The 24,012-nt window shown below is 44.9% G+C and overlaps 1 protein-coding gene across 1 annotated transcript; it reads left to right on the forward strand.

Annotated features, from left to right (window-relative positions):
• Positions 1-1,147: 1,147 nt before the first annotated feature.
• SLC19A1 (solute carrier family 19 member 1) lies at positions 1,148-23,558 on the forward strand. Its single transcript, XM_053397573.1, has 6 exons — positions 1,148-1,353; positions 9,140-9,418; positions 17,866-18,622; positions 20,310-20,502; positions 21,493-21,634; positions 22,921-23,558. Exons 2-6 carry the CDS (start codon positions 9,242-9,244, stop codon positions 23,092-23,094), a joined length of 1,443 nt encoding a protein of 480 aa, XP_053253548.1. The 5' UTR covers positions 1,148-1,353; positions 9,140-9,241; the 3' UTR covers positions 23,095-23,558.
• The last annotated feature ends 454 nt before the right edge of the window (positions 23,559-24,012 follow it).

Raw genomic sequence — 24,012 nt, forward strand, 5'->3', positions numbered from 1 at the left:
ATATGTGAAGGGCTTCCCTTCCAACCGGTCGGATATTCCTAGCAAAGCTGACAGTTCCAGACACAACATATTCTCTCCTTCGACATATAAATTTTGTAGCTAATAACTGAAGAGAGATGAGCAGGGATGGAGGACTTGACCTCAGCCCGCCTGAAACTCTGAGGGAACCAGATAGCGCAGGCAGACTAAGGCTTCCCAAGCCGCGGCCTGCTTCATTCAGGTGGTCCGCGAACCGCCCGTGGAATTGTGATTGAAATTGACAGGAGGCCGCGCATTAAGTACCCACATTGATTTTTAATTGCGTTTCGTGGCTTCTTGCGTTGCATTTCAGTTTGAACTGTGTGGGATTCGGCTTGTGAGAGGCAAAATAGAGATGCAGAAGAAAGAAAGAAAGCGATATACAATATTTAACAGCATATACAATTGCTACAGCGGGCCAAAAAAACCATTCCGTGCTCCACCAGATCCCTCAGCAATTTATAATTTACGCGAAGCTAGATGACGTTTGTGTAAGGCAGCGTCGTGTGTCCCTAAGAGCGCCAAGCAACCTCTGGGGATTTGCGCGGCCTCAGTAAGAGGGCATAGGATTGCACCAGGAGCTGAGGGACAGATAACCCCCGGGAATAAGGGTTGCCTAAGGGCAAAGGAGATGGGGCTCCCGCGCCCTCGACAGGCGAGGGAATTGCAGCAGCTGCGACCGTGCGAGCGACACCGGAGGAAACTTCCGCTTCTGCAGTCATTAAAGGCGAAGGAGGAGCAACCGTATTCCGCAGCAGGTGTCAGCCCGGACCCACCAGCAATGAGCGGGATTTCCAAGCGAGACCCATCGCTTCCCACGCCACTTCGGGCTAAGCATCGCGTTGCAAGCTCAAAACCCGCTAGTTGCTGGCAGACACTGCGAAAAGTTTTCCTGGTCGCTCATATTTTAATGTCGTTCCCGGTGAAGAAAACAGTAACCCCAAGTCGGGCGACTTGACCGGGTTGGGTTTGATTTTTGCAAACGGAAGCAGGCGAGCGCGTGGCTTCCTTGGCGCGTTGTTGCTTATCTGCGGGAGCATCTTCCGCCCTCCTTGCATTGTGGGCGCTGTAGTTCCGCCGTGCCTTGCCCCCCGCCGGGGCCTCGTCAGAACTACAGTCCCCAGTAGGCACCGGTCCCTCCCCGCCTCGCCTCTCTCCACGTGCGAGAGGCCGCTGGCGCCTGGGGGAGGGCTCTGCTCTGCTCCGGGAGGCGCCTGCAGAGCGCTTTCCCCGCGCGGCGCTGTGAGGGTCGCGCGCTGCTCAGGGAGCGGATGGCGGCGAGGTGCTGCTCGCGAGGCGCCTGAATCCGTGCATTGGGAGAGCAAGAGGCAAAAGGTAGGAGAAGGGGCCGGGAGAGCAGGGGGCGGGGGGCCTGGGGCGGGCGCAGGGACCAGCCTGGTTAGCCAGAGGGAAATGTTTGGGATGCCACCTGGGAGATGCAGGGTCACCAAGGGCTCTATCCTGCAAAAAACGCAAAACCCCCATGCTCCCTAACTAGGCTGGTCCTGGAAAGAGAAGGGGAACTTGTTGCTCCCACGCTTGTTGCAGTTTTTGATCCTCTGTACAAAGGAGCATAGGTCAGGTGTCTCGTCCACGTTGCTCCTGTGGCAAATGTATGTTTTGACACCTGGGAAGCCGTGTATGGGGTAGTAAAACTTGTCGCGGCCACACCTCGCCGCGCGTTTGAGGGGGTGATTTTTTTTTTAAGTTAATGTATGCATGCCTTTAAAACGTGTATGCCAGCCGCTCCTTTCCTCTGAAAAAGCTGAAGGTGGCTTATGACAAGATGAAAGTAAACACAGGAGAACGAGATTACGAAAATCTCAGAATAGAAAAGCAGATATGAAGCAGCAATTAAAGTAACTGGCTGCCTTCCACCTGTGGAAACAATTCCTTGCAACAAGTTAAAGGCAAAACACACACGCACAATTCATGCTCCCAAAGCATTTCTAAACAGGAAGGTTTTAGTGGTAAAGTCTTTCTAAACAAGAAGGTGTTAGTGGTAAATATATCCTGAAACGGTGCTTGTTTACAGTGCAATCCTAACAATTCTTAGAAGTAAATCCTATTGTGCTCACAAATAGGCTTCCTGGTTTTTAGGATGGCAGCTTTAAACTATGGAAGATCTGTAACGCATAGTAATATATACCAAACTCTGCTGTTAAGTGGGGAGGGGGGCTCATTTTTAATGATTGCAGCTGTGGAATACAATACTGATGTTCTCCTGATGAGCCTACAGATCATTATGTTAGTCCTCCAGACCTATGCTTTTTTTGACAGTAATTGTTATAAAGTAATGTAGATGGTGATATATTTGGTCAGACTGGACCCCCCCCCTGCAGTTGGCACTCCCATACAACTACAACTCCCAAAGCTAAATTTTAAAAACCCTGTTCATTGGCCCCAAAACAGAGAACTCTCCTAGAGGTTTTTCATCTGAGGCTGGTTGACCACCTATTAGGGATGCTCTAGCATGGGATTTTCTACATTGAGAGGGTTGGGCGACATGACTTTTGGAAATCCAGCTCTCTGAATCTTGGCCTTTAATTGTAAGTGGCAAGTACAATGTACATTCCCCCTCTCCTGAAGAAAATGTGGGTGCGCACAAGCAATTGTATGTAAATATTAGTAGGGTTAACTGCTGTATTTCTCATGACCTGGTAGTGGAGCAGACGTCTACTGCATTAGTGTTTATAACATTCCAAGGGAATAAGCTGCGCAATAAACCACATGTGACTAGCTGGCTGGCTTTCTTTACATATTTGGTTGAGAGCTGAATGTAATATTACAGCTGCTTAAACTACATCATAGAATACATTCAGAAAATCTCAGGCAGAGCAATGCTAACCAGGTAGATTCTGTTACATGTCACCCCAATCTCCAAGCAAGACGAGATTCCAGGGGTACCAGGCACTCTTACCTGGGTATGTGTTTCCTTTTGGGCAGTGAGACACAGTGGAGACTGTGGTGTCTTTAGGACACCCTATATATGCCCAAATATATCTAACCCTTTATTGAATCCATGTATTTTAGGTGAGTCTTGGCCCCCCCAAAATTTATAAGAATATGTTGGTGTACCTCCTGTGTGAGATGAAACTGCAACCTAGCTGCTTTTGGTCAGGGTTTTTTGGGGGTGGGGGAGGTGGTGCACCTCAACTTCTCCCAGCCAGTTTATGTGGGGTTAGGATTACAAAAATGTTAGCAGGAGTTGAGAAACTTAATTTTAGAAGGGAATTCATGAAGTATCTTTATAGATATAACTGAAAAAAAGTGGGGTGGGGGTGGGGGGGCAGATGAAAGAAACCATTAAAACAAAACAAAAAACCTATAGGGAAAAAATCCAGAAGGAGCAAAACAAAACCACATAGTAGCTGGGTCAAGGTATTTTCAAATGAGAATGGAAAAGCAACTGGTGGCAGATAAAATTGATCTCCTGGAGCAGGGAGTGGTGGTGAGATACACAGGAAAGTTTTTTATTCAGGCCTAAATGGATGGCAGAGTATGGTATTTTCAGTAAAACCATTTACCGTATGTTACATCCAGCACTTTGAATTTGACCCAGGAACAAATAGGCAACCAACATAGCTGATTTAAGAGAGGAGCCATGGGGGGGGGGAAGGGTTTACTGAAATTCACAATCTTACACTATAACCAGTAGCAGTTGGCATAGCCATGCCATAGCAGTTGTCAGTATAGCAGAACAATAGGCTTGTCCCACCTAATTGTAAAATAAAACGTTATTATGGTATGCGTGCACTATTCCTTTTATTAAGTTGTAGGAATGATAATGCTCAAACCTTTAATAACCTTTGATCAAGAATGGTAGTTTTTTTCATTTCATTTTATTTCAGGACTATGCATGTGTCGCAGTGGTGGTGTTGTTTTTTAAATAGTTGCTTATTGAAAGTGATGACTCAAATGAGCATGCAATGGCATGACTCTGCAGACTTTACTCCCCGGTGTTTCAAAGATCAAATAAGGTAACACCTTGCTATCTTCCTTTACAGAAGGGTTTACTGAAATTCACAAGCTTACACTGTGACCAGTAGAAGTTGGCCCAATAAAATATAGATATTTTAAGTTTCTGTGGAGTTGTGTTTTATTTTTAATTTAATTGTAAAATGTGCCTTATTGGAGTATCACTTTTATTTAATATTTTGGTTTTCTTTTGTCAGTTTTTAATGCCGTTTTTACTAGCTGCTGGAGACTCAGCAAGTGCCCTACCATGAAACTTTATTAGCAATGCAGTTGTTTGTGCGTTTAGTCAGAAATACATCCCACTATGTTCATTTGGACTTGCTTGTGGGCGAGTATGCATAGGGTTGCAGCTTAAATTGAGACAATACTGTAAATGCCCTCTCAAACACCATGCTAGTATGACATGTTTACTACATTGCGTTGTGTCAGCGTTCTAACATGTAGTGCTTAATTTTTTTAAAAGACAGCGTCTTATCACTTGGACACATACGCTACCAAATTGGGAACCTCCTGGCTTTCTTGGCTATTACATCTCTGTATGTAAGATATTGATGGTGTGTGCGCACATTTGTTTGTTTCATAAAACAGGCTCACAACTTAGTATTCAGGGAGCATTATAAGGTCTGGGGCAGTGGTAGACCTAGGGTATATGCACAATCCAGATTGGGATTCAAGCAGCATTACATATAAACCCACAAAAGTTACTAGCTCACAAATAGCCTGGAAGAGAATAAAAGTATCAACACACTTCCCCTCCCCCAAGCAACCCTGTGGGGGTCAACTGGAGGCAGTTGATTTTATTTATTTTTTTGCTACAGGTGAGTTGGTTAAGTTTAATTTTCAGGCCTGTATTAGAGAATAAGAAAGGAGGTGTTGTCAGCAGCAGCATGGCACTCTATTTATAGTTATTTTATAGAAGATAAAAAAGGCTTAGTTGTGGTGTATTTTCATGCACAGATACTGTCTCTGAACTCCTTGGAGAAAGAATGGGAAGCAAGTGTAATACAGGTGATACTGACACAATCTGACGAAGTAAGGCTTGATTGAGTTTCTATTTTTCTTTTTAAAAATGTTTTATTAAAGATTTTCTTGGTTTACAAAAGTAAACCAAGCCTTGTCTCTCTTTTTCAGGTTGTGCAGTCTTTTCTACAGATCGTTTATATTTGTTATGAGACATTAGTGTTGAGTACAGTATAAGGTCAAGAGAAAGAGAGTGGGGAGAGGGGTGGTGGCGGTGAAATTTATATTTTGTACAGTGTGCGTGTGGGGTTTTGTGTCAGAGTCAACTGGATAGGTTCTCCTTCTATTCACTTGTTGCATTTCCTTGGTCGTGAGAGGGATTGGGGGCCCAGGGTGTGGTTGGTTGTCTGTGCTTGGCTGCAGTGGGGTTTGTTTGCATTCATAAGTGGGGGAAGGCATGTTGGGTCAGGTAAGCCAGATTGATTTGTGTGCTTGATTGAAATTCTAAATCAAGATGACAACTTTTAAAATGTGCTTTTGGCCAAATACACACAGCAACAGTGAGATAAAATTCAGCTGGTCTGAGTTACCAGCAGTAAAAATAAGATGATCTAAAATAACACGATATATTGTAGAATGCTCTCCCCTGGGAGACTCACATGCAACCTTCATTACATATCTTTAGGTTCCAGGCAAATGTTTCTCTTCTACCAGGCATTTGGCTGATTAGATTAACATTCTATGGCTTTTTAAATTTGCTTTGGGGTGGTGGTGGTTTGGTTTGTTAATATATTTTGCATTCTCGTTTTGTATTTTTCTGTTGTGAACGGCCCTGTGATCTTTGGATGAAGGGCAGTATACATTTTTTAAAAATCACTAATGACTGGTTCCATTTTGATGGTGTTAAGAAGAGAGAATTTAAGTCTTCAAAATGTACCAAAAATGGTTTCTATAATACCAGTACAAACAACACATCTGCCACCAGCTACTTTGGTCAGGATCCAAAGTGTCACATATTCCCCCCCTTACACAAATTTCATACACATCTGCTGTTCCAGTGGCAACACTGTACACCTCTAGAAAGTCAAACCTGAAAGGTCCAAAGTGTGTTTTGTCTCTTGGAGGGAAGGGGATTATCAGCTAGTTCACCTCCTACAGAGCAGTGTGGTGTTCTGCTTGCTCACCTGTAAGATTGCCCTAATCCACTATAACGCTGTCCAAACAGAAAGAGATGTTTCCTCTGTATGACCTGTTGACAGAGCAGAAAAACCTGGCTGTCAAATGGGGTGGAGAGAGGGTCCAGAAAAATGCATGGCTTAGCAGAGTGTATAGCTCTGAGAGTTTTCAAATGGAGTTGCAGAAATTGGACATACTTGGATGGTACCCTGAATCATAAGTTTTCAACCATTTTGAGTCTACCTCTCCCTTGGCCAACTACCTTCTTTCTGCGACACTCCTGTGGAGCCCAGTTATGTCACCCCTTGCCTGCAGAGCTGGCAGCCTCTCAACCTTTTTCCGAACACCCTCCCTTGGGAGTCTTCCCTCAGCCTCTTCTCCTCTCCCCTCTCCTTGGAAGTCCTCTGGGCAGCTGCTCCTGCCTCCCTTGGCACCTGAGCGGCCTGCCCACCACCAAAAACTGCTCAGGAGGGTCAGCTAGCAGGGGTGGAGAGAGAGAGAAGGGAGATGCTTGGACAATCACATTAGCATGACATTTAATTCCACCCATTGCATTAATCAGTGGGTGACCAAGTTCCACTGGGACTTGCCCACCCTGCTCCCAGGAAGAACATCACAGTGAGGGGGAGACCAGCCTGGCACCATCTGCTTGCTGGCCAAGGAAGGAGCAGCTGCAGTAGGTTTTTCCCCTTGCCTCCCTGGCAGAAAGAGCCTTTGCTACAAATGCTAGTTGCCTTGCAAGGGTAAAGGATACCTGCGACCCATCTATTGGTCAGAGGCGCAAGAGCCACCAGTTGCTATGAAGGCAAGAACTCCTGCAGGGGAATGTCATCCTGGGATTGAGAGCTGGATCCAAATGCCCACTTCTAGCTCACGACTTTATTGTGGCCGATAGAAAGGAGATCTCTCTCTCCCTCTCCCTCTCCCTCTCCCTCTCCCTCTCCCTCTCCCTCTCCCTCTCCCCCTCCCTCTCCCTCTCCCTCTCCCCCTCCCTCTCCCTCTCCCCCTTCCTCTCCCTATCTTTCTTCCTTCCATTTCCCTTTGCTCATTTGATTGTTTAGTTTGTAAGGCTGATCTTTCATTTCTTTAATTGATGTAAGTTGCTTTGGAAGGCAATAACTGTCAAAAATTAGTACATTATAAGAAACTAAAGATTGAAAATTGAATGTTTAATGAGCTGAATGTGAACCTGTTGATCCTGAAAGCCAAGAGGAGGTAATACCAGCTGAGCAATTATAGGGGGTTGCCTATAACCAGTGGGCCTGTGGGCCAGATTTTTCTCAGCATAGTGTTTCAGAACACAACAGCTGTCATAGAAGTTCAGTATCCTTTGAATAATAAGGATGTTAAAACAGCCTGAATGTGATGTTGGGGGGGGGGTTGCTAGTAGAAACTAGCAAATATTATTTATTTAAGTTTTTTATGTCCCATTTCCCCCATTTTACTGGTGAAAGCCAGCTTGCAAATAAGGTAGGGTTGCCATATTTCAAAAAGTGAAAATCCGGACAGAAAAGTTGTGTTGTTGTTGTTTTTTTGCCCAAAGTTGTTGAGTGTTTGGCAACTGTAAATAAGGACCATATCCATATTACAATTGGAGGAAGAAAAGCATCAAATATTGTAAAACTACAACAACAACCCCACCCTAAAACAGCAGAAGAAATTCTCCTGAAGAAGTGTAGGAGAATAGCAGCAACTCCACCAGAGTGAGTGATACCGATTAGACACCAGGCAGGCATCTCTGGAGAGCGTGTTCCAAAGGTGTTGCGCCACCAGGAAGAAGGTCCCGTCTCTGGTACTTCCATCTGCTTCGTTGATGATTGTTCACTGGGCGGGGGGGGGGTGTATGGAGTTGTTGCAGAGAGAACAACTTAAAGAAGGGTGTCTTATGTTAGTCTAAATGATTGAATGTGCACATATGAGAGATGCTGGACTTGTGGATAGGCTGGCCCCAGGCATTTATGGGCTGCCCCAAACCAGCACTTTGGCCAGTTTGGTTCAGTGCAAATTGTGGGAACATTGGAAGCTGCCTTATACTCAATCAGACCATCGGTCCATCCAGCTCAGTTGCATTGTCTTCCTTGTCTGATGATGGCTGTCCATGGTTTTCAGGTCTCTCTTACAGTTCCGGCATAATATGCTCATATATATCTATATATATCTATACACATACACTTTATCTGGCCTTTATACTGTATCTCAGGGTGGGTAACAGTAATTCAGGAAAACAACCAAAACAGAATGAGGCCATAAAACACATACATAAGACCATTCATTTCCACACTGCTGAATGAATTCCAGTCATGTATCAAATGCTTGCACGGCCAGCCATGTTTCATTGCACTGAAGCCCCCCGTTCAGAGCCTCTTCACAACCACTTGAACCAGCTGAAAAACCCAGTTGGTCTTGAAAAGTAATTTCATGTATGATGCATTCCAGTCTAACCTGGTCAGTAGTTAATCATAAGTATTAACCACTGTTATTGCCACTTATTCCTTATTCAGAGCCTGTGAGTTACAGCAGCGGCAGTGTTAGATTTGTATGGCTGGCAAACTTGGTTCTTATACTTGCTCAGTTACGATGTGACCAAGGTGTCCTTGGGTGTTTCTCAGCCCACCTACCTCGCAGGGCTGTTGTGAGCCTTAAAGAAACCTCTGTTCTAAGCTGCTTGGAGTAAAAGAGTAGAAAACAATGATGCCAGTATTTACCATTCATTGCTTCCAAATGTATCAGTCCAGCTGAATAAACTCTGTTTCAGCATTTCTTGGTTTTTTGAAGTTCTGATCTGGCAGCCTTCAAGCATTCAGTTGAAATGGTCACAGGCACCATGTGGAAGGGGACTTAAAAGGCATTGCAGTGGCAGCAGGGGGGCAGGAACCAGAGTGTTGTTTGTTCTCTTAGATTTGTAGCTACAAAATTAACTAAATTCCTAGCCAGATGATGGGGGTATTAGTTTGCAGTGTTCCAACTAGGAAATTTGACATGGTGCCAAACTCTCCTTTTTCTGCAGACACACCTATGCATGCTGGAGGCTTTTCTGTGGCCAAGGGACAGGGATGCTGTGAAAAGAGCTCCTCTCTCCTACAACTGATTGAGACAACGTGGGTGAGCCATGTCTGCTGAGGCCGAAAACCCCGAAAAGCAACCCCCGGACCCACCCCCGGACCCACGATGGAAGCTCCTTGTGTTCTACCTCTGTTTCTATGGCTTCATGAACCAGATCAGACCTGGAGAGAGCTTCATCACACCTTACCTGTTGGGGTCGGAGAAGAACTTCACAAAGGAAGAGGTGAGCTCAGGGGAGAGATGCAGAAGGCCAAAGGGAGCCCTGACGCGTGAACGGAGCAAGTTTTCCCAAGTAGCTCCTGGTCTGGGGCAGTAGGCTAGGGATGGCTGCTTCTCCATCCCCATATCCTTCTGTGTGTGCTGGTGGGAAAATTGAGAGGTGGAAGTGGATCAGTGAGTGGCCCATGGGGAGGAGAGGGATGGCTGGGATGTGCAGAAGATAGGTGGGCATAGGCCTCCTGCCGTGCAGCTACACATTAGGAGACACGTCCAAACATGAGGGCTTATCCACATTTACCTTTCCCCAGCTCTTTCCAGCCACAGCCTGTGATTTAAAGCTCTGTGTCAGAGCACTTTTTTCCTTCTTTGTAGCTTTGCCCATGGAAACCTGCTCTTTAAAGCTCTATTGGAGCAAACAGCAATTGGAGGAAAACCCAAATAGACGTTTGCTCCAATTCAGCTTTAAAGAGCAGGTTTTTGCAGGGAAAGCTTGGGGCAAAACAACAAAAGGTAAGTGTGGATAAGCCCTGAGCTATCAGCAGCACAGACTGGCTTGGGAGATGGTGGACTCTCGTTTGCTTGAGGTTTTTAAGCAGAGGCTGGATGACCAGCTCAGGGATGTTGAGGCTGCATCCTGCATTGTAGAGCCTACGCTTAGTAGAGTGTCCGACAAAGTAACCTTCACGGTCCTTTCCAGTGCCATAATTCTGTGATTCTGGACACAAAGGGTAGTGAGAGAAGAGGCTTGTGCTGAGCCAGTGCCAGCGTGTGCAGCCCTTGCCATGCAGCATTGCATGCCCGATGGGAAATGGATTGTGCTTCATGTAGTTAATAAAGTAATGAAAATCACTGGGAAAGTGTTTTATCGTTTGATCACAGTGCTGCAGGGTACCAATGTGCTTTTTTTTTTTAATTAAATGCAACCAAAAAGAACTTCATCCTGTTGCCTGCCTACCTGTTGCCTGTTTAACAGTTTGAGTTTGTAAGCGAATTGTTCAGCTGGGTTAGCTAAGTAAGCATCTGAATTGTCTGTTCACTGTGAACTGTTGTAGCAATGTAAGATCTTTTTGCCCAGGAAGGAAGCAACATGTTGAAATGCACTGGGCGCGCACTCTCTCTCTCTCTCTCTCTCTCTCTCTCTTTCTTTTTTTTCTTTCTTCCTTTCTTAAAATGCTGCATTGTTTTAAGATTCCCCCTTTGTTGTTCCTTTTCCCGTTCATTCCATCCATCCTTAGTTGTTTTCTTTGCTTTGGATCTAGCACTTTTGGGGGGCTGGGTACCTATGGGAAATGGGACACAGCATTCCTTCCTGCTGGCAGATGGCATCAGAGTGTATCTTTGCCCCTAACTGCAACTAAGGAATTACTCGGCAACTTCCATTTCAACCATGGCCCCCATTTCTTCCACAATCTGCTCCTGGCTATTCTCTAGTAGTTTCAGCAACAAGTGGTGCTCTCTGCCAGGAGACAGAGGGCATCTTGGAAGAGTGCAGCAGTAATGAAAAGGAGGAGGGCAGTGAAGTGGTATAAATTGCAGGGCACGTGGATGGCCCTGATTCTCATAAATCTAGTGAAATCTCTTGCACATCTTATCCAGCTCTCATTGACTTGCTTTGGACACCACACCAAACCATGTTTTTGACACTGATGGAGCAGTTAGGAACTCTAGCACTCCCCGATCCCATTCATGGCAATTCCCTGCCTCTTTTTCCTGGTTTGAGCAGAGCCATTTAATCCCACCTGGCAAAACTGGTTTTCAATCCCAGGGCGAGCTCATACCATAGATGAGTTTTTGGACTAAATGGTCCAAACTACTGTATGCTCTGAACCAGAGTAGGAGGCAGGGGATCACCATGCAGAACTGGGGGAGGAGGAGGGAGTATGTTAGCACAAGACTCCTGGGTCCTCATTCACAATAGGGCAAGCTACCATTTGGCAGTACCTCTGAACTGCCCCAATTCTCTGGCTTGATCCCTTGGTTGGTAGCCTTGATCTGTCAATAAAACCTCAATCTTTCAAGACATGCAAACATTTGCTCCTTATCTGGAAGTAACAGGCTACGGTGCAGGGTTGTTAACTGAAGCTTCTCTCTGAGATAGTGAAGCACTGTTGACCTGTTACTTCCAGTAAGTAAACATTGGGACTGTCCAGGGCTCATGAATAGAGCCAAAACCTCCTTGTGTGTGTGACTTGAACAGAATTTCAGGGAGAGGGTTCCACAGCAAGGAAGTATATGTTTCTGCTCAAAGGAGATGGGGGCACTGCCATTCTTCCTCAGGTGACTTTTGAGGATGAATACACCCTGGGGACTTTATTCCACTCAGTTACAATTACAGTCAGAACTATCATTTTTGCTGGAGGATAATTGGTGTGTGTGGACTGTGGAGGTGGTGAGGAGAGGGGAGATTTGGGGGTGTGATTTACAAAGTAAAGAACTGAACATTACCAGGTAGTAAATGCCTAACAAGGAATCAAACTGAGTACTGGAACATTAATTTGATATAAACATTTTAGTATTTGCTTTTTCTACTGATGTCTCATTTAAAAACGACAAATGGATCTAATCACAGATTTCAATATTACAAAAAGCCACATGCTGAAATCATAATCTTAGGAATGATCCTATTGCGCGAAAGAAAAATAGCAAGTATTTCTGAGTCTCGTCAGTTTTCAGCAGAGAGTTCAACATATGTTTGAAGCTTTTCCATTCAAATCATTGGGATTTTAAAAATCAGATCATGCCCTAATACAGGGGTCCCCAACCTTCTTAGGCCCACATAAACAATTGCAAATTTAATAAATTGCCATTGGCACCACAGAGTTCCAGTTTCACGGAAGAAAAATGGGCAAAGCTTGTGCATCCCCCCCAAAAAAAATACAATAGGCAAAGCAGCTGCAGAAACTCCGAAGCAGGCAAAAAAAAAGCAGGCAACACCTCGCAAATATAGGCAAAATCCACATACCCCAAACAAATGATAAGTGGGCAAAACATCTCTCAAACACTTCCCCCCTCCAAAAAAAAATCAATTAAAGCACACAAGCAAACAAAAAATCATGCCGAACACCCCCTACGTCATGCACAGAGGCATTCTGGGGACATTTAGGTCAGAAGGTGAAGTGTCTAGATGGCCTGCAAAGGGCTTTCCACTTTCGCTCAGTGCCGTTCATGTTGAAAATAATCCTCAATTGAAAAACTGAAAAGGGTGAGAATCTTGGTGGGTACCAAGGGCGTTTTGAGAGTGCCATGGTGCTTATGGGAGGACGCCAACCCTAATGCATTGGAAGACCCACTGCCATGACAGATACGGAAATACAGATCATATTCGGGGAAGGCTGACGCTCCCCCTGCTTGATTTAATGCTACATTCAATTTCAACTGTTTTGTACAGTAGAAATTTTAGTACAATTATTTTACCTTGGTCTTTCCAAATAATGATATAAAAATGTCTGTGCCGGTGACCTCCCACATTTTTCAAAGAGTAAATATTCTAAACATATTGTAAACTTTAATTTTTTTGGGTTTTTTTGTTCATGTTTTGGACATAATAAATAAATTAAAAAGGCTTTCAGTTGGCTAATCTGCCCACTAGCCAACAGCGCTTCTGCTTTTTTTTTTCTATCTAGCAATTAAAAAAGCACCCTTCACAAATGTTGTATGGGTGTCTCTGTTACTGGCTTTAAGGGGAGAAGTCTGTATTCCACCACCCCCTCCAATTCTGAGAACTCTGAACTGCCTTACAGAATATGAGTTGGGATTGCAACAGCCTTGCTGAACTTAACTCTCTGATCTGCTAACCTAATTTCCTGGTGGTTTATGTTTAAACCATCTATCTCTCCCTTTAGCAATGAATAATTTCTATTTTCTGTCCTCAGATGCTTCTCTGGGACATGGGGCAGCTCTCATCCCACACAGGCCTGGCTGGGAGAGGTGACAGGGAGGAAGCCTGCATACATACATGATCACGTAATTCTGCCTTCCAACTTTGCCCTTTTGGAAGGGCCAAAGCTCATAGACATGGTGATTACTGTGTGAGCAGTTTCTTTACATGCTGAAAGTACGGGGGGGGGGCAGACTTAGGCACACTTTCTTTTTTTAAAAAAAAAATATTTATTGAAATTTCAAAAAAATTCAAAAATAAAGAAAAATAAAACAAAAGATACAAAATACAGAAAAATAAAAACAATTATAAACAAGTCAATCTTTCCATATCTTATCTTTCATTTGCTTATTTCCTTGACCTCCTCACACCTCCCTTTTTTGTATTCTAGTTCAGTTAGTTAATTCAGCAAATCCTTTCCATCTTTGTTTTTATCTTACTTAGGCACACTTTCTCTCTCTCATTTTTTTTTACCCCAACTCATCTCTTAACTTTTTTTGATGTTCACTGGAGCAATAAACCCTGGCCTGAAAGGAGTCTCCCATTTTCCACTCGGGGGGGGGGCATGGATGGTGTGAAAGCAAGGAAGACTATTCCATGGCTCTCACTCGAACTTTGTGTATCCTTCCAAGCCTCTCCCAGCCTAAAAGACTAGGAGATTGAGGGAAGGCATTGATGCCTTGCTAGTGATAGGCTGAAATTATCCTACAGGTTGAATTCAGTGAAGTGGTACTTTGAGACATATTGCTGGACTAGGGTAAAAAAATATGGTTCCAGCACATGCCAGTGGACACAGAGCAGTTCCTAGAGCAGGAAAAATTGTAGGACCATCTCCATAATTATTGCCCTAGAACAGAGATTTCATCCCTGTGTATTGGCTCAGCCTGTGACCTCTGTGTGTTCACATTTCCCAAACTCATTGAACAGAAAACCCAACAGGAACTGCCCATAAATAGACAAGTTATTCAAATTGGCTTAATCTTCATCCTTTACATTGGCTGAAAATGGTGGGAGAGGGGCAACTGCTCCTTAGTCATTCATAGCTGGTGCCGGCTTTGCCCAACTCGTATTATCTGCCCAGTTCCTCTTCTAACTCTTCTTGCATTTTCTTTTTAGTGGAGTTGTCTCTTTTCCCCGTTGGTTCTGCTCCTCATTTTGTTTGATGTGTCTTCCTCTCCTGACCTTGCTTGCCTTTTGACCCATTAACCAGGCCTGCCATCTTCTGACCCTGAAACGGCTTCTGTGTAGAATGGAAAGTTACACTGGAGTGGGGGGCTCCAAGAAGGTCTGCTAAGTGCTTGGGTGGCAGGCCACCTGGCACCCCTGTGTATCTCCACGTTGAAAGAAAGGTGCAATATAATAAATGGACTATATAAGCCAACAATTTCTGTGCAGCCCTCTCAGGATCTAGGACTAGCTGCCTTACAGATTTCAATATGAAGATAATAGATATAGTTCAAGCCCATGTACAGTGGTACCTCGGGTTACATACGCTTCAGGTTACAGACGCTTCAGGTTACAGACTCCGTTAACCCAGAAATACTACCTCGGGTTAAGAATTTGCTTCAGGATGAGAACAGAAATTGTGCTCTGCCGGCGCAGCAGCAGCAGGAGGCCCCATTAGTTAAAGTGGTGCTTCAGGTTAAGAATAGTTTCAGGTTAAGAGCGGACCTCCGGAACGAATTAAGTACTTAACCCGAGGTACCGCTGTACTTTAAAAAGAAGAGCTGTGGTCAGAATTGCAGATTTGCCTTCGAAATATAGCAAAACAGTCGGGATGGCTCAAGTGTTAACTAAGGATTTGTGGATTTTCTCCTGGGCACACCAATTTATGGGCAATTTATGTGTAAAGCATACACAAATGCCTGCAGTTTTATGGTCTGGGTAGCGTGGTTGTGCCAAATTTTCCTTGTGGCATCCATCATAATGTTTTGTCTCTCCTGATGGGGCAAGTGAATTTAACCTTCCACGAGTCCTGTTCACGAGGCTTTCCCATCCGCACCTCCCCCCACTCACTGGGAGAAAGCTTTATTTATTTTTTTGGTCTGTGTCCTAGCAGGGCAGCTCTGGCCAAGGATCAGAGTCCCTCCTGCTGATTTGTTTCCATGGCTAGAAAACAGCAAGTTCCAATCAAAAGAGACTGGAAGAAGCTTAGCTGACCTCCTTAGCAAGGGACCTGGAAGGGGGGTGGTCTGCTTTTGGGCTCCCAACGAAAGAAGGAGCTCGAGATGTTTTCTTTTTGCAAGACCAAATATTTGTAATTAGGTGACTGTGATCAGCAGGTGCCTTTCCACAAATCGAGGGGCCCCCAGGACATTTTGCACAGTTCAGCAGATTTGAGTGTCACCAGCACCTCGCCTCCCTTGAACTAGCACACAGTGCTTTGCTTGTATTAGTATGCTTGCCTGCTCTGTGCCCTGTGTGAAGTGTTCTCGGTGCACTGCAAAACCATACCGGAAAACAGGTGATCAAAATTGTGCAGGGTTCTGACTCCCAAAGTTGGTTGCAGTGAGAGCCTCTCCTAATTTAAAAACAGTCATGGTTAAGGAAAGCCAGTTAATCCAGAAGGAGGTTAGCAGCAGATTCTGGCTGAGGTTGAACTCCCTCTAAAGGACCAAATTTGCAGGTTGCGGGGTCTGTCCAGACACTATACAAATCAATTTGTGGAAGGACAGGCAGCAGTGGCTAGGAGTGCCCTTACCAGCTTGGGCTGTTACAGCAGCTAAAGACCTTCTCTTAGTGTGACAAATCTTGCCTCAGTTACCCATGCACTGGTTACCTCCAAACTAGACTACTGCAATGGTTTTTAGGTATGGCTTCCTTTGAAGATTGTTTGGGAACTTCAAGTAGTGCTAAATGCCAGCTGCCCAGATGTTAGTTGGGATAAAGCAATCAGAACATTTTGCTTCAGTATTATATCAGCTGCACTGGCTGCCAGTTTGTTTCCAGGCCCAATTCAAAGGGCTAGTTAAAACAGAGTTTCGTGAAGGACCATCTGTGCCCATATGTAGCTGCCTTGGGCCTTCCTGTTGACCTCAGCTCGTAGATGTGTCAGTGGGTAAATTAGACTGGCAGCACATGTGGTAGGGAATTTTTCGTGGTGTGCTCCTGTTTAAGAAACTCCCTTCCCCAAGGCTTTTATACTACTCCCTTCTTTTTTAAAATTTTATTTATTTCATTTTAAGCCCAAATGTCTAAGACAAGCTGGAGTGACTGGCATCTTGTGCCAGTAATGAGGGGCTTAGCTGTAGTGCATCTGTGCTATTTGTCACTCTTGTTTTGTATTTATGAGTTAAATATTTATTGATTTTAATTGCATGGTTAATAAAGTTTTTTTGTACTGCTTTGACTTAATATTCTAAGCTGTCTTGGGCAACACAGAAATAGCTTACATATATCAGTAAAAACGGCTGAGCCAACAGTAACAATTCACCTAGGAGAATTCACCCTTGCCTGCCTTCAGCAAGCAAGTAAAGAAACTTCACTGTGAACCATGGACGCCTAGGTGGCTTGGTAAACTGACCCGGTCATAAAGTTATTACTACAGTAAAATGTCAGGTCATGCATTTTGGAAGACGGAATATAGGTCAGAGTGTTTACTGCTTGATGAACCATTGAATTCCATGTGGGTTTGCTGACTAAGGTTAGTAGTGAGAGCATACAAAGTATTGAGTGTGCTTTTCCAGACAGAGTTTGGATGTATTAATTTGGAGTTTAAAAAATGTAACATTGTGTCTGATGGCAGAATGCTGTGCATGCAGATTAAAGCCACCATTTCTTCAGCTGTTCCATGCTCTCACTTAAAGAGTGATTTGGAAGATGTACGGCATGGGATTTAGAGCATAGTCCTAATAATCATGCCAATCTCGTTTCGTAGATATGCAAGCACCGGGGTCAAGGGCCATAGCTCAGTGGTAGAGCATGGTCCCAGTTTCAATCCCTGGCATCTCTTGATAGGACCGGGAAAACCTGTGGCTCTCTAGGTTTTGTTGGACTAGAACGCCCATAATCCCAGACCATTTGTCATTAGCTGCCCTTCTCTGGTGCAGACAATTACTGAACTAGATGGGCTCGATATAAGGAAGTTTCCTATGTGGGGTTGCTTTTGGAGGTCCCATCAGTGCAATCACTTTGGGTGGCGTTGGGGGCTTAGCTTGTGGAGATTGGGCTCTGCCATATTGCACTTGTGGACCCTTGGATTATGGCAGAACACACACAACACAAAATGTAGACTGCTGTCTCTTGCAGTAGCCTCTTGCGTATGCGCTGGGGTGGTTGTGTTGAAGCCTCATTGATTTACCATGTGCTGTTGCTTTAAGAGGTGGCATATAAGGCCTCTGCACATCTTGCTCAGCAAAAGAAATGTGGGAAGAGAGCTCCAAATCAGTGGTTGAGGGAGAAGAGGGATTAGGTTGTTTGACTACAAGTATAATGAGAATCTTTGTTCCTAACATCTGGGATTCTCAAACCCAGCTTTGGGTGGGCATCACTTGGGGCTTTGAGGGGCAGCGTGTACATAGTTTTGTTGTTTGCTGTTGGAAGGCACTGGAATTGCTTTGGTTTCTCTCTCGCAGGTAACCAATGAAATCACACCTGTGCTGTCCTACTCCTACATGGCTGTCTTGGTGCCCATCTTCCTGTTGACCGACTACCTGCGGTACAAGCCGGTGCTGGTGCTGCAGAGCCTGAGCCACATTGCCATCTGGCTGCTGCTGATCTTCGGGACCAGCATCCTTGCCATGCAGTTCATGGAATTCTTCTACGGCATCACCATGGCGGCGCGGGTGGCCTACTCCTCGTACATCTTCTCCCTGGTCACCCCTTCGCGCTACCAGCGCATGGCTAGCTATTCCCGCACCTCGGTCCTCATGGGAGTCTTCGCCAGCTCCGTGCTGGGGCAGCTCTGTGTCACAGTGGGGGGCACCACCTTCACGACCCTGAATTACATCTCCCTGGGGTTCATGTCCTTTGGGCTGCTGCTGACGCTCTTCCTGGAACGCCCCAAGCGCAGCCTCTTCTTCAACAGGAGTGAGCCTGTGTGCAATGGCACCTCGCCCTCTGAGCTGGACAAAATGAACGCTGGGGCCGGGGATCCAGCGTGGCACAAGGCCCCCACCTGGAAGAACATGGTCTTTTTCCGGATGTTAAAGGAGCTGGCGGCATTTATACGGCTGCCGCAGTTAAGACTTTGGTCCCTTTGGTGGATATTCAATTCTGCTGGCTACTACCTAATACTGTATTATGTGCAGATTTTGTGGAATGAGATATATCCCACAAGAGACAACAGGAAAATCTACAACGGAGCTGTGGAAGCTGCTTCAACGCTCCTCGGTATGTAGATCCTCCCCCACTTCCCGTTTGAGCTTGATTATAACCCCACCCCACCCCTTTCTATCTCTGCTTTATGCCCCAAATATGAATTCAGAGCACCTAGCAGAGTCTCCTAGACCATGGTCCTAAAGTACCGTATTTTTCCATCTATAAGACGCCCCCATGTATAAGATGTCCCGTATTTTTGGGGACTCAGATTTAAGAAAATGGGGGGAGATGGCTCAGATTATAAGATGCCCCCTAATTTTTGACATTCTTTTTTAGGAAAAAACCTAGTCGTATACACAGAAAATTCGGTACATTCATGCAAAGGCAATTTCTGCTAAAATGACTTGGGTTTAAAGCAACTTCAGGTGATGCACCTCAGGGATCTCCCTGCATGGAGAATCTAGGCCAACCATTCCACTAACCTTCCCCAACCGGGTGCTTGCAAGGTTGGTCTACAAGCATGCATTATTGTGTGCTAAAGCTCAGGGATAATGTGCATGCTCTGCATGCAGGTGGGTATAAGCTCAGTATTTGCCATCTCCAGCCAAAAGGGATTTTAGGGTCACCGTCAACCAGAACAGGGAGCATTGGGAGCAGATGCAGTAGTGGCTACACCTAAGAACTTGATCAGTCTGGTGCCAGCAAGGAAGCTGTGCTTGGAAAGAGCACTGGCTTTCCCAAGTTGCCTCTCAACTCTCTGGGTTTTACACTGCAGTTTCCCAGCTGGTAGCATGTTTTGAAACATCCTGTTAAGAGTTTTACACTTTTCTCACACCCAGAATGGTGGTTTCATTTGCATCATCCTAAAAACCATGCTAGAACTGTGGTGTATACTTGGATGCATTGCATCTCTGGTGCAAAAGGCTGGTGCCCATTATAGGAAATCTATAAATTATGTTGAAAGTGACCCACCCCTTACCTTTACAGCTGGATCCAGAGCAACTTGGTTACTAAACGTTTTTAAGGGCTTGTCTCAGGACAAGTTTCCCCCCTACTTCTGTGAGAGTTGCACTTTATGAATCTGAATCCCAGTCAGTATCTGTCCAAAAAACAAAACCTTGCTTGCTAAATCCAACTAGGAAGGGCAAAAATTCCTCTCCCCATGTACTTTTCATTGCAGAACTGACATAGAAATAACTTGCTGCATAGTCCTTCTAGGGCCGGGCAGGGGAACCTGTAGCCCTCCAGATGTTTGAACTTCTGGCTGGGGCAAATTCCAACAACATCTGGAGTGCCACCCCCCCCCTTCCCGCCGTTCTAGGACATTTTTGTTGTTGTTTGTATGGTATGTCCCCATTTTTCAGCTGCTCAGCTGTATACAATTTTATTCCTGCAAACAAACAAAAAACTGTCCAGAACATAAAATATTCCAAGAAATTATTGGGGATTTATTTTTATTTTTTTGGTCATTGTGTGCATGTTTGTATCCTAGTGTAAAGTGTTGGGTTAAAAATGTCTGAAACAAAAGGTGTTCAGGGAAGCAAAGGCAAGTGCCCAAAGAGAAATTTCTTCCTCAATTACCTTGGGCTTAAAATAATCTCCTTGGATATTTGGGGTAGAAATTGTCCCTTGGGTTTTTCCAAACAATGACTGTTCTGCTGTGCCCCTTGTTGTGAGTGCTGCTTTGGAGAGTGGAGGCCTTGCTGTCCATACCTGGTCCTCTCATCTATACCTTGACAACATGTATGTGTCTTTGCAGGTGCCGTCACCTCCTTTGCTGCGGGCTACGTGAAGATCCGTTGGACGCTGTGGTCAGAGCTTGTGATTGGTGTAGTGACGGCATTCCAGGCAGGCCTCCTTTTGCTGATGAACACTACTGCCAACATCTGGCTCTGCTACGTGGCTTACATCCTCTTCAGGGGCTCCTACCAGTTCCTTGTGCCTATAGCCATGTGAGTGGTGAGAACAACTTGATGACTAGGCCTCCATTAGCCACGCTGGTGGTGAGGAACATAAAGATTATGATATCCATCGTTACCTGGATATATATCGTCATTCTCACTCTTTTCAACATGCAAAAAGGTGTGGGGGTGGTTTGCATGCATACCCCAATATATAGTAGACCAGATTAGCTTTCTAGTATCTGCTTTGCTAAAGCAGGGATTGTAATGCCAATAAATATCCCCCCACCCTTGTAAGGATGCCAAGAATAACCTTTTGGTCCCAGGGTAGATATGTTGTTGGAGGCTTTTAGTATTCAGCCTAGGTTAACAAGCTACGGTGATTGCTGCTGATGTTCTGAATGATATTAGCTAATTTGTTGGAAATGCTAAGGTGGGGATGGTTAACTAAATACAAAGAACTGGATTAGGCGGTCTTTAGCACTCTTCCAGGCCAGCAACTGTATGGCTTTAACCATTGGATATTTCACTAACATCAGTGATAAAGGTATTACAGCTTCCCAAACTCTCCTCTTGGTGTAAACACTCCCAAGCTGCCTTCTAAGGTCAACACAAAATAACCAGCATTAGCCCTATCTCTATGCCATCTTCTGCTTGTAAGTAAAAATGCATTGATCTTTGCGAGTGCCTTCCTTGTCGGTGATGCTGCAGCATACCAGCTGTGGCTGGGGCCTGGGATGGAGAACCTGTGGCCCTCCCTGTGGGACTGCAAAAGTTATCACAGGGATAACTGGCTTGGCCAAGAATTCATAGCAATGTCACCTTTTGTCAGTATCAGGACTGTGAACTATCATCAGCCCCAGGGAGCATAGCCAGTAGTCTGGGATCATAGGAGCTGTAGTCCTTCATTGTCTGGATGGCCACAGGCTGGCCACCCTTGCCCTGAGCCATAAAGCGACTCTCCCTTTGTCCTTGGTCCCTTTTCAGTGCTTGCCAGCAGAACTGACCTGCCTTCCTCTCTTTCTCTCGCTTTGACCGAAGTTTCCAGATTGCAGCTTCCCTGTCCAAAGAGCTCTGTGCCCTGGTGTTTGGAATCAACACTTTTCTCGCCACAGTTCTCAAGACTGCCATCACTATCATCATAACAGATAAGAGAGGTCTGGGTCTCTCAATCCACCCTCAGGTAAGAAGCACAAGTTACACTGAGGCTTGCGGTAGTGGGCTTTTGACCAGTCCTAGCTGTCTTTGGGGCTTACTTTGTAGGTTCCTCCTATGGAAGGAGGTCCTTTGAATAATCTGGTGAACCACATAGTGGGAACTCAAAGAGACTTATTTGTGGTGGATCCTCTTGCCTTGCTTGGACCACTTTTGGCTGTTGACCCCATTCTATGTATTGCCTATCATGTTCTGGAGTGGAAGCAGGGCTAGCAAAAACCAAAAGGCATGTAAGCCAAGAAAAATAGTACTTCTGTTCTTTATCTTGCTTATTTATTTATGTTAAGAGACGTATGCCCTTGCTTTGGGTAAGTTTCTAGGGTGGCTAGCAGTCACTCAGTTCTGTCCTTTCCAAAAAATGAAAGGTTTGTGCGAGAGCCTTAACACAGTGATCCTGAGCACATGCCAAATCACATGATTTCAATGGAACTTGTTGCCAAGCAAAGTTCTGCTGAGTTAACAGAACTACCCCCTAATAAACATGTAAATTGCTACTAATCCTTGCCATTTGCTGATTTCTCTTACATTGTCCTCAACAAAAGCTTCATCCATCCTACAAGAATTGAGCTTATATATATATATATATTTAAAGATGCTGATCAGGAAGCTGCAAATGTAATCTGTTCCTGTAAGGGCTGTCATTGCTGGCTCATGGCTGTCATGGGCTTAACAAAGCCTTGTAATTACCTGCTCATGTGACAAGATAAGAAATGATGACAGTGCATTGGAATAGCATGGCAGCAGGATATGCATGTGTGTTTAAATCTTCCTTACTGGAAGTAGCGGGCACAGGTTGGAGAAATATTTGGTTGGGTTAGTTCAGGTAGACTTTATCGATGAGGCTGGAGGAAAAGCAGGGTGCCTTTTTTAGCTAGAATTCCAGCTTTATGTATGTCATTGCAAAGATGCACATCATGTGGAGTTCCTGCTGTCAGAGATGGGATATAATTTTGACTTACGATAGCTACATAGAACATCCCAGCTCAGATGCTGTGTTCTGGCAAACAGAAAGCAGTGGGAGACAATTGCTGCTATGCCTGTATGTGGGAGCTTGAGGGGAATTTTCACCTGGCTGGCCGCTAGAGTAGATGGACCTCTGATCCAATGGGACTCTTCCTGCCCTTAAAGAGTTTCCCTCCTAGCTCTATTCTGTGCTTCTGTGGGCTGCTGATCATTTCTGATTTTTTTAGTGCTTTGGAGGAAAATAAGGCACAGGGCCTCAACACATCGTATCTCCCCCTTTCTCTTTTCCAGGTCTACGTTTACTTCAGCTATTTCACGCTTCTGACAGTGGTGTATCTTTCTGCATCAGTGTATGTGGCTGTGAAGCATAATGGATGCAGGAAACCTCCAGAGGAAGCACCACCCAAGGAACTCAGCATGCCAGTTGAGGACAGAGGCACAGAGCTGGCTAACTTGGAAGTCTGAGAAAATGGTGGATGGGGAAGAAAAGGAGCTGGCCTACCTGCATACTCCCAGCTGGGATGTAACACACAGAACTCCCATGTTAATCAGCACTTAGAAGCATCTCAGCTTTCCAGAGTATCAGATCACTGCGGAAGGAAAAGGCCTTCCTTAACTTTAGGGCTTGTGCATCAGCAGCACGCAACCAGACGACTGGATTTCCCCCCAGTTTTGGTCGTGTGTGTGGCATAGGCTCCTGAGCCCAGGTGAGATTATGGAGACATTTGCCAGTGTTATGGTTGGCACCTGGTGATTTTATGAATGTAGTTTTAAACACTGATAATACTCTGCACGCCTTCCCCTCAGCCTTTAAAAGAAGTCAACAGAAAGCAAGATGGATGCAGGTACTTTTTAAAAAAAATAAAATACAATAGTTTTACTTTTAATGAAACAATCAATTTGTTACCAGTAAAGATACTCTGCTGGGAGTTATGGACTGCAATATTTGTTGAAGCTTTCCTCCTAAGAAAACTGAGCTTCTCATATTTGGCTTTTAAAAGTCAAAGTTATGCTCAAGAAAACAGGACTGAGAGTAAGGCTAACTCACGTCCTCTCATCCATTTGGGACTGAGTGGGAAACACAATGCGCTTTTAACAATCACTTTAGATCCTCTGGAGGAACATCATCCTTGGAAAGTATACACTTGCATTTTGTTCTGACTTGTAAATTCTGGTTCTCGTCCACTTTCCCCACCAAAGACGATTGATTTTCAAATACCTTCACTGTCACATAATAATTTATACTGGCCGCAGTCGTATGCTCAGTGGGCATTTGAGAGGAAGGTGGGAGTGATCCGGTCTTTAGCAGAGTCCTGATGACTTTCCAAACTATCTTGGACTTTTCATCTGGTTTTGCCTCCAGGGGCCAGTTCCACGAATCCT

The sequence above is a fragment of the Podarcis raffonei genome, chromosome 1 (genome assembly GCF_027172205.1).
Source record: "Podarcis raffonei isolate rPodRaf1 chromosome 1, rPodRaf1.pri, whole genome shotgun sequence".
In the NCBI taxonomy this organism is placed as follows: domain Eukaryota; kingdom Metazoa; phylum Chordata; class Lepidosauria; order Squamata; family Lacertidae; genus Podarcis; species Podarcis raffonei.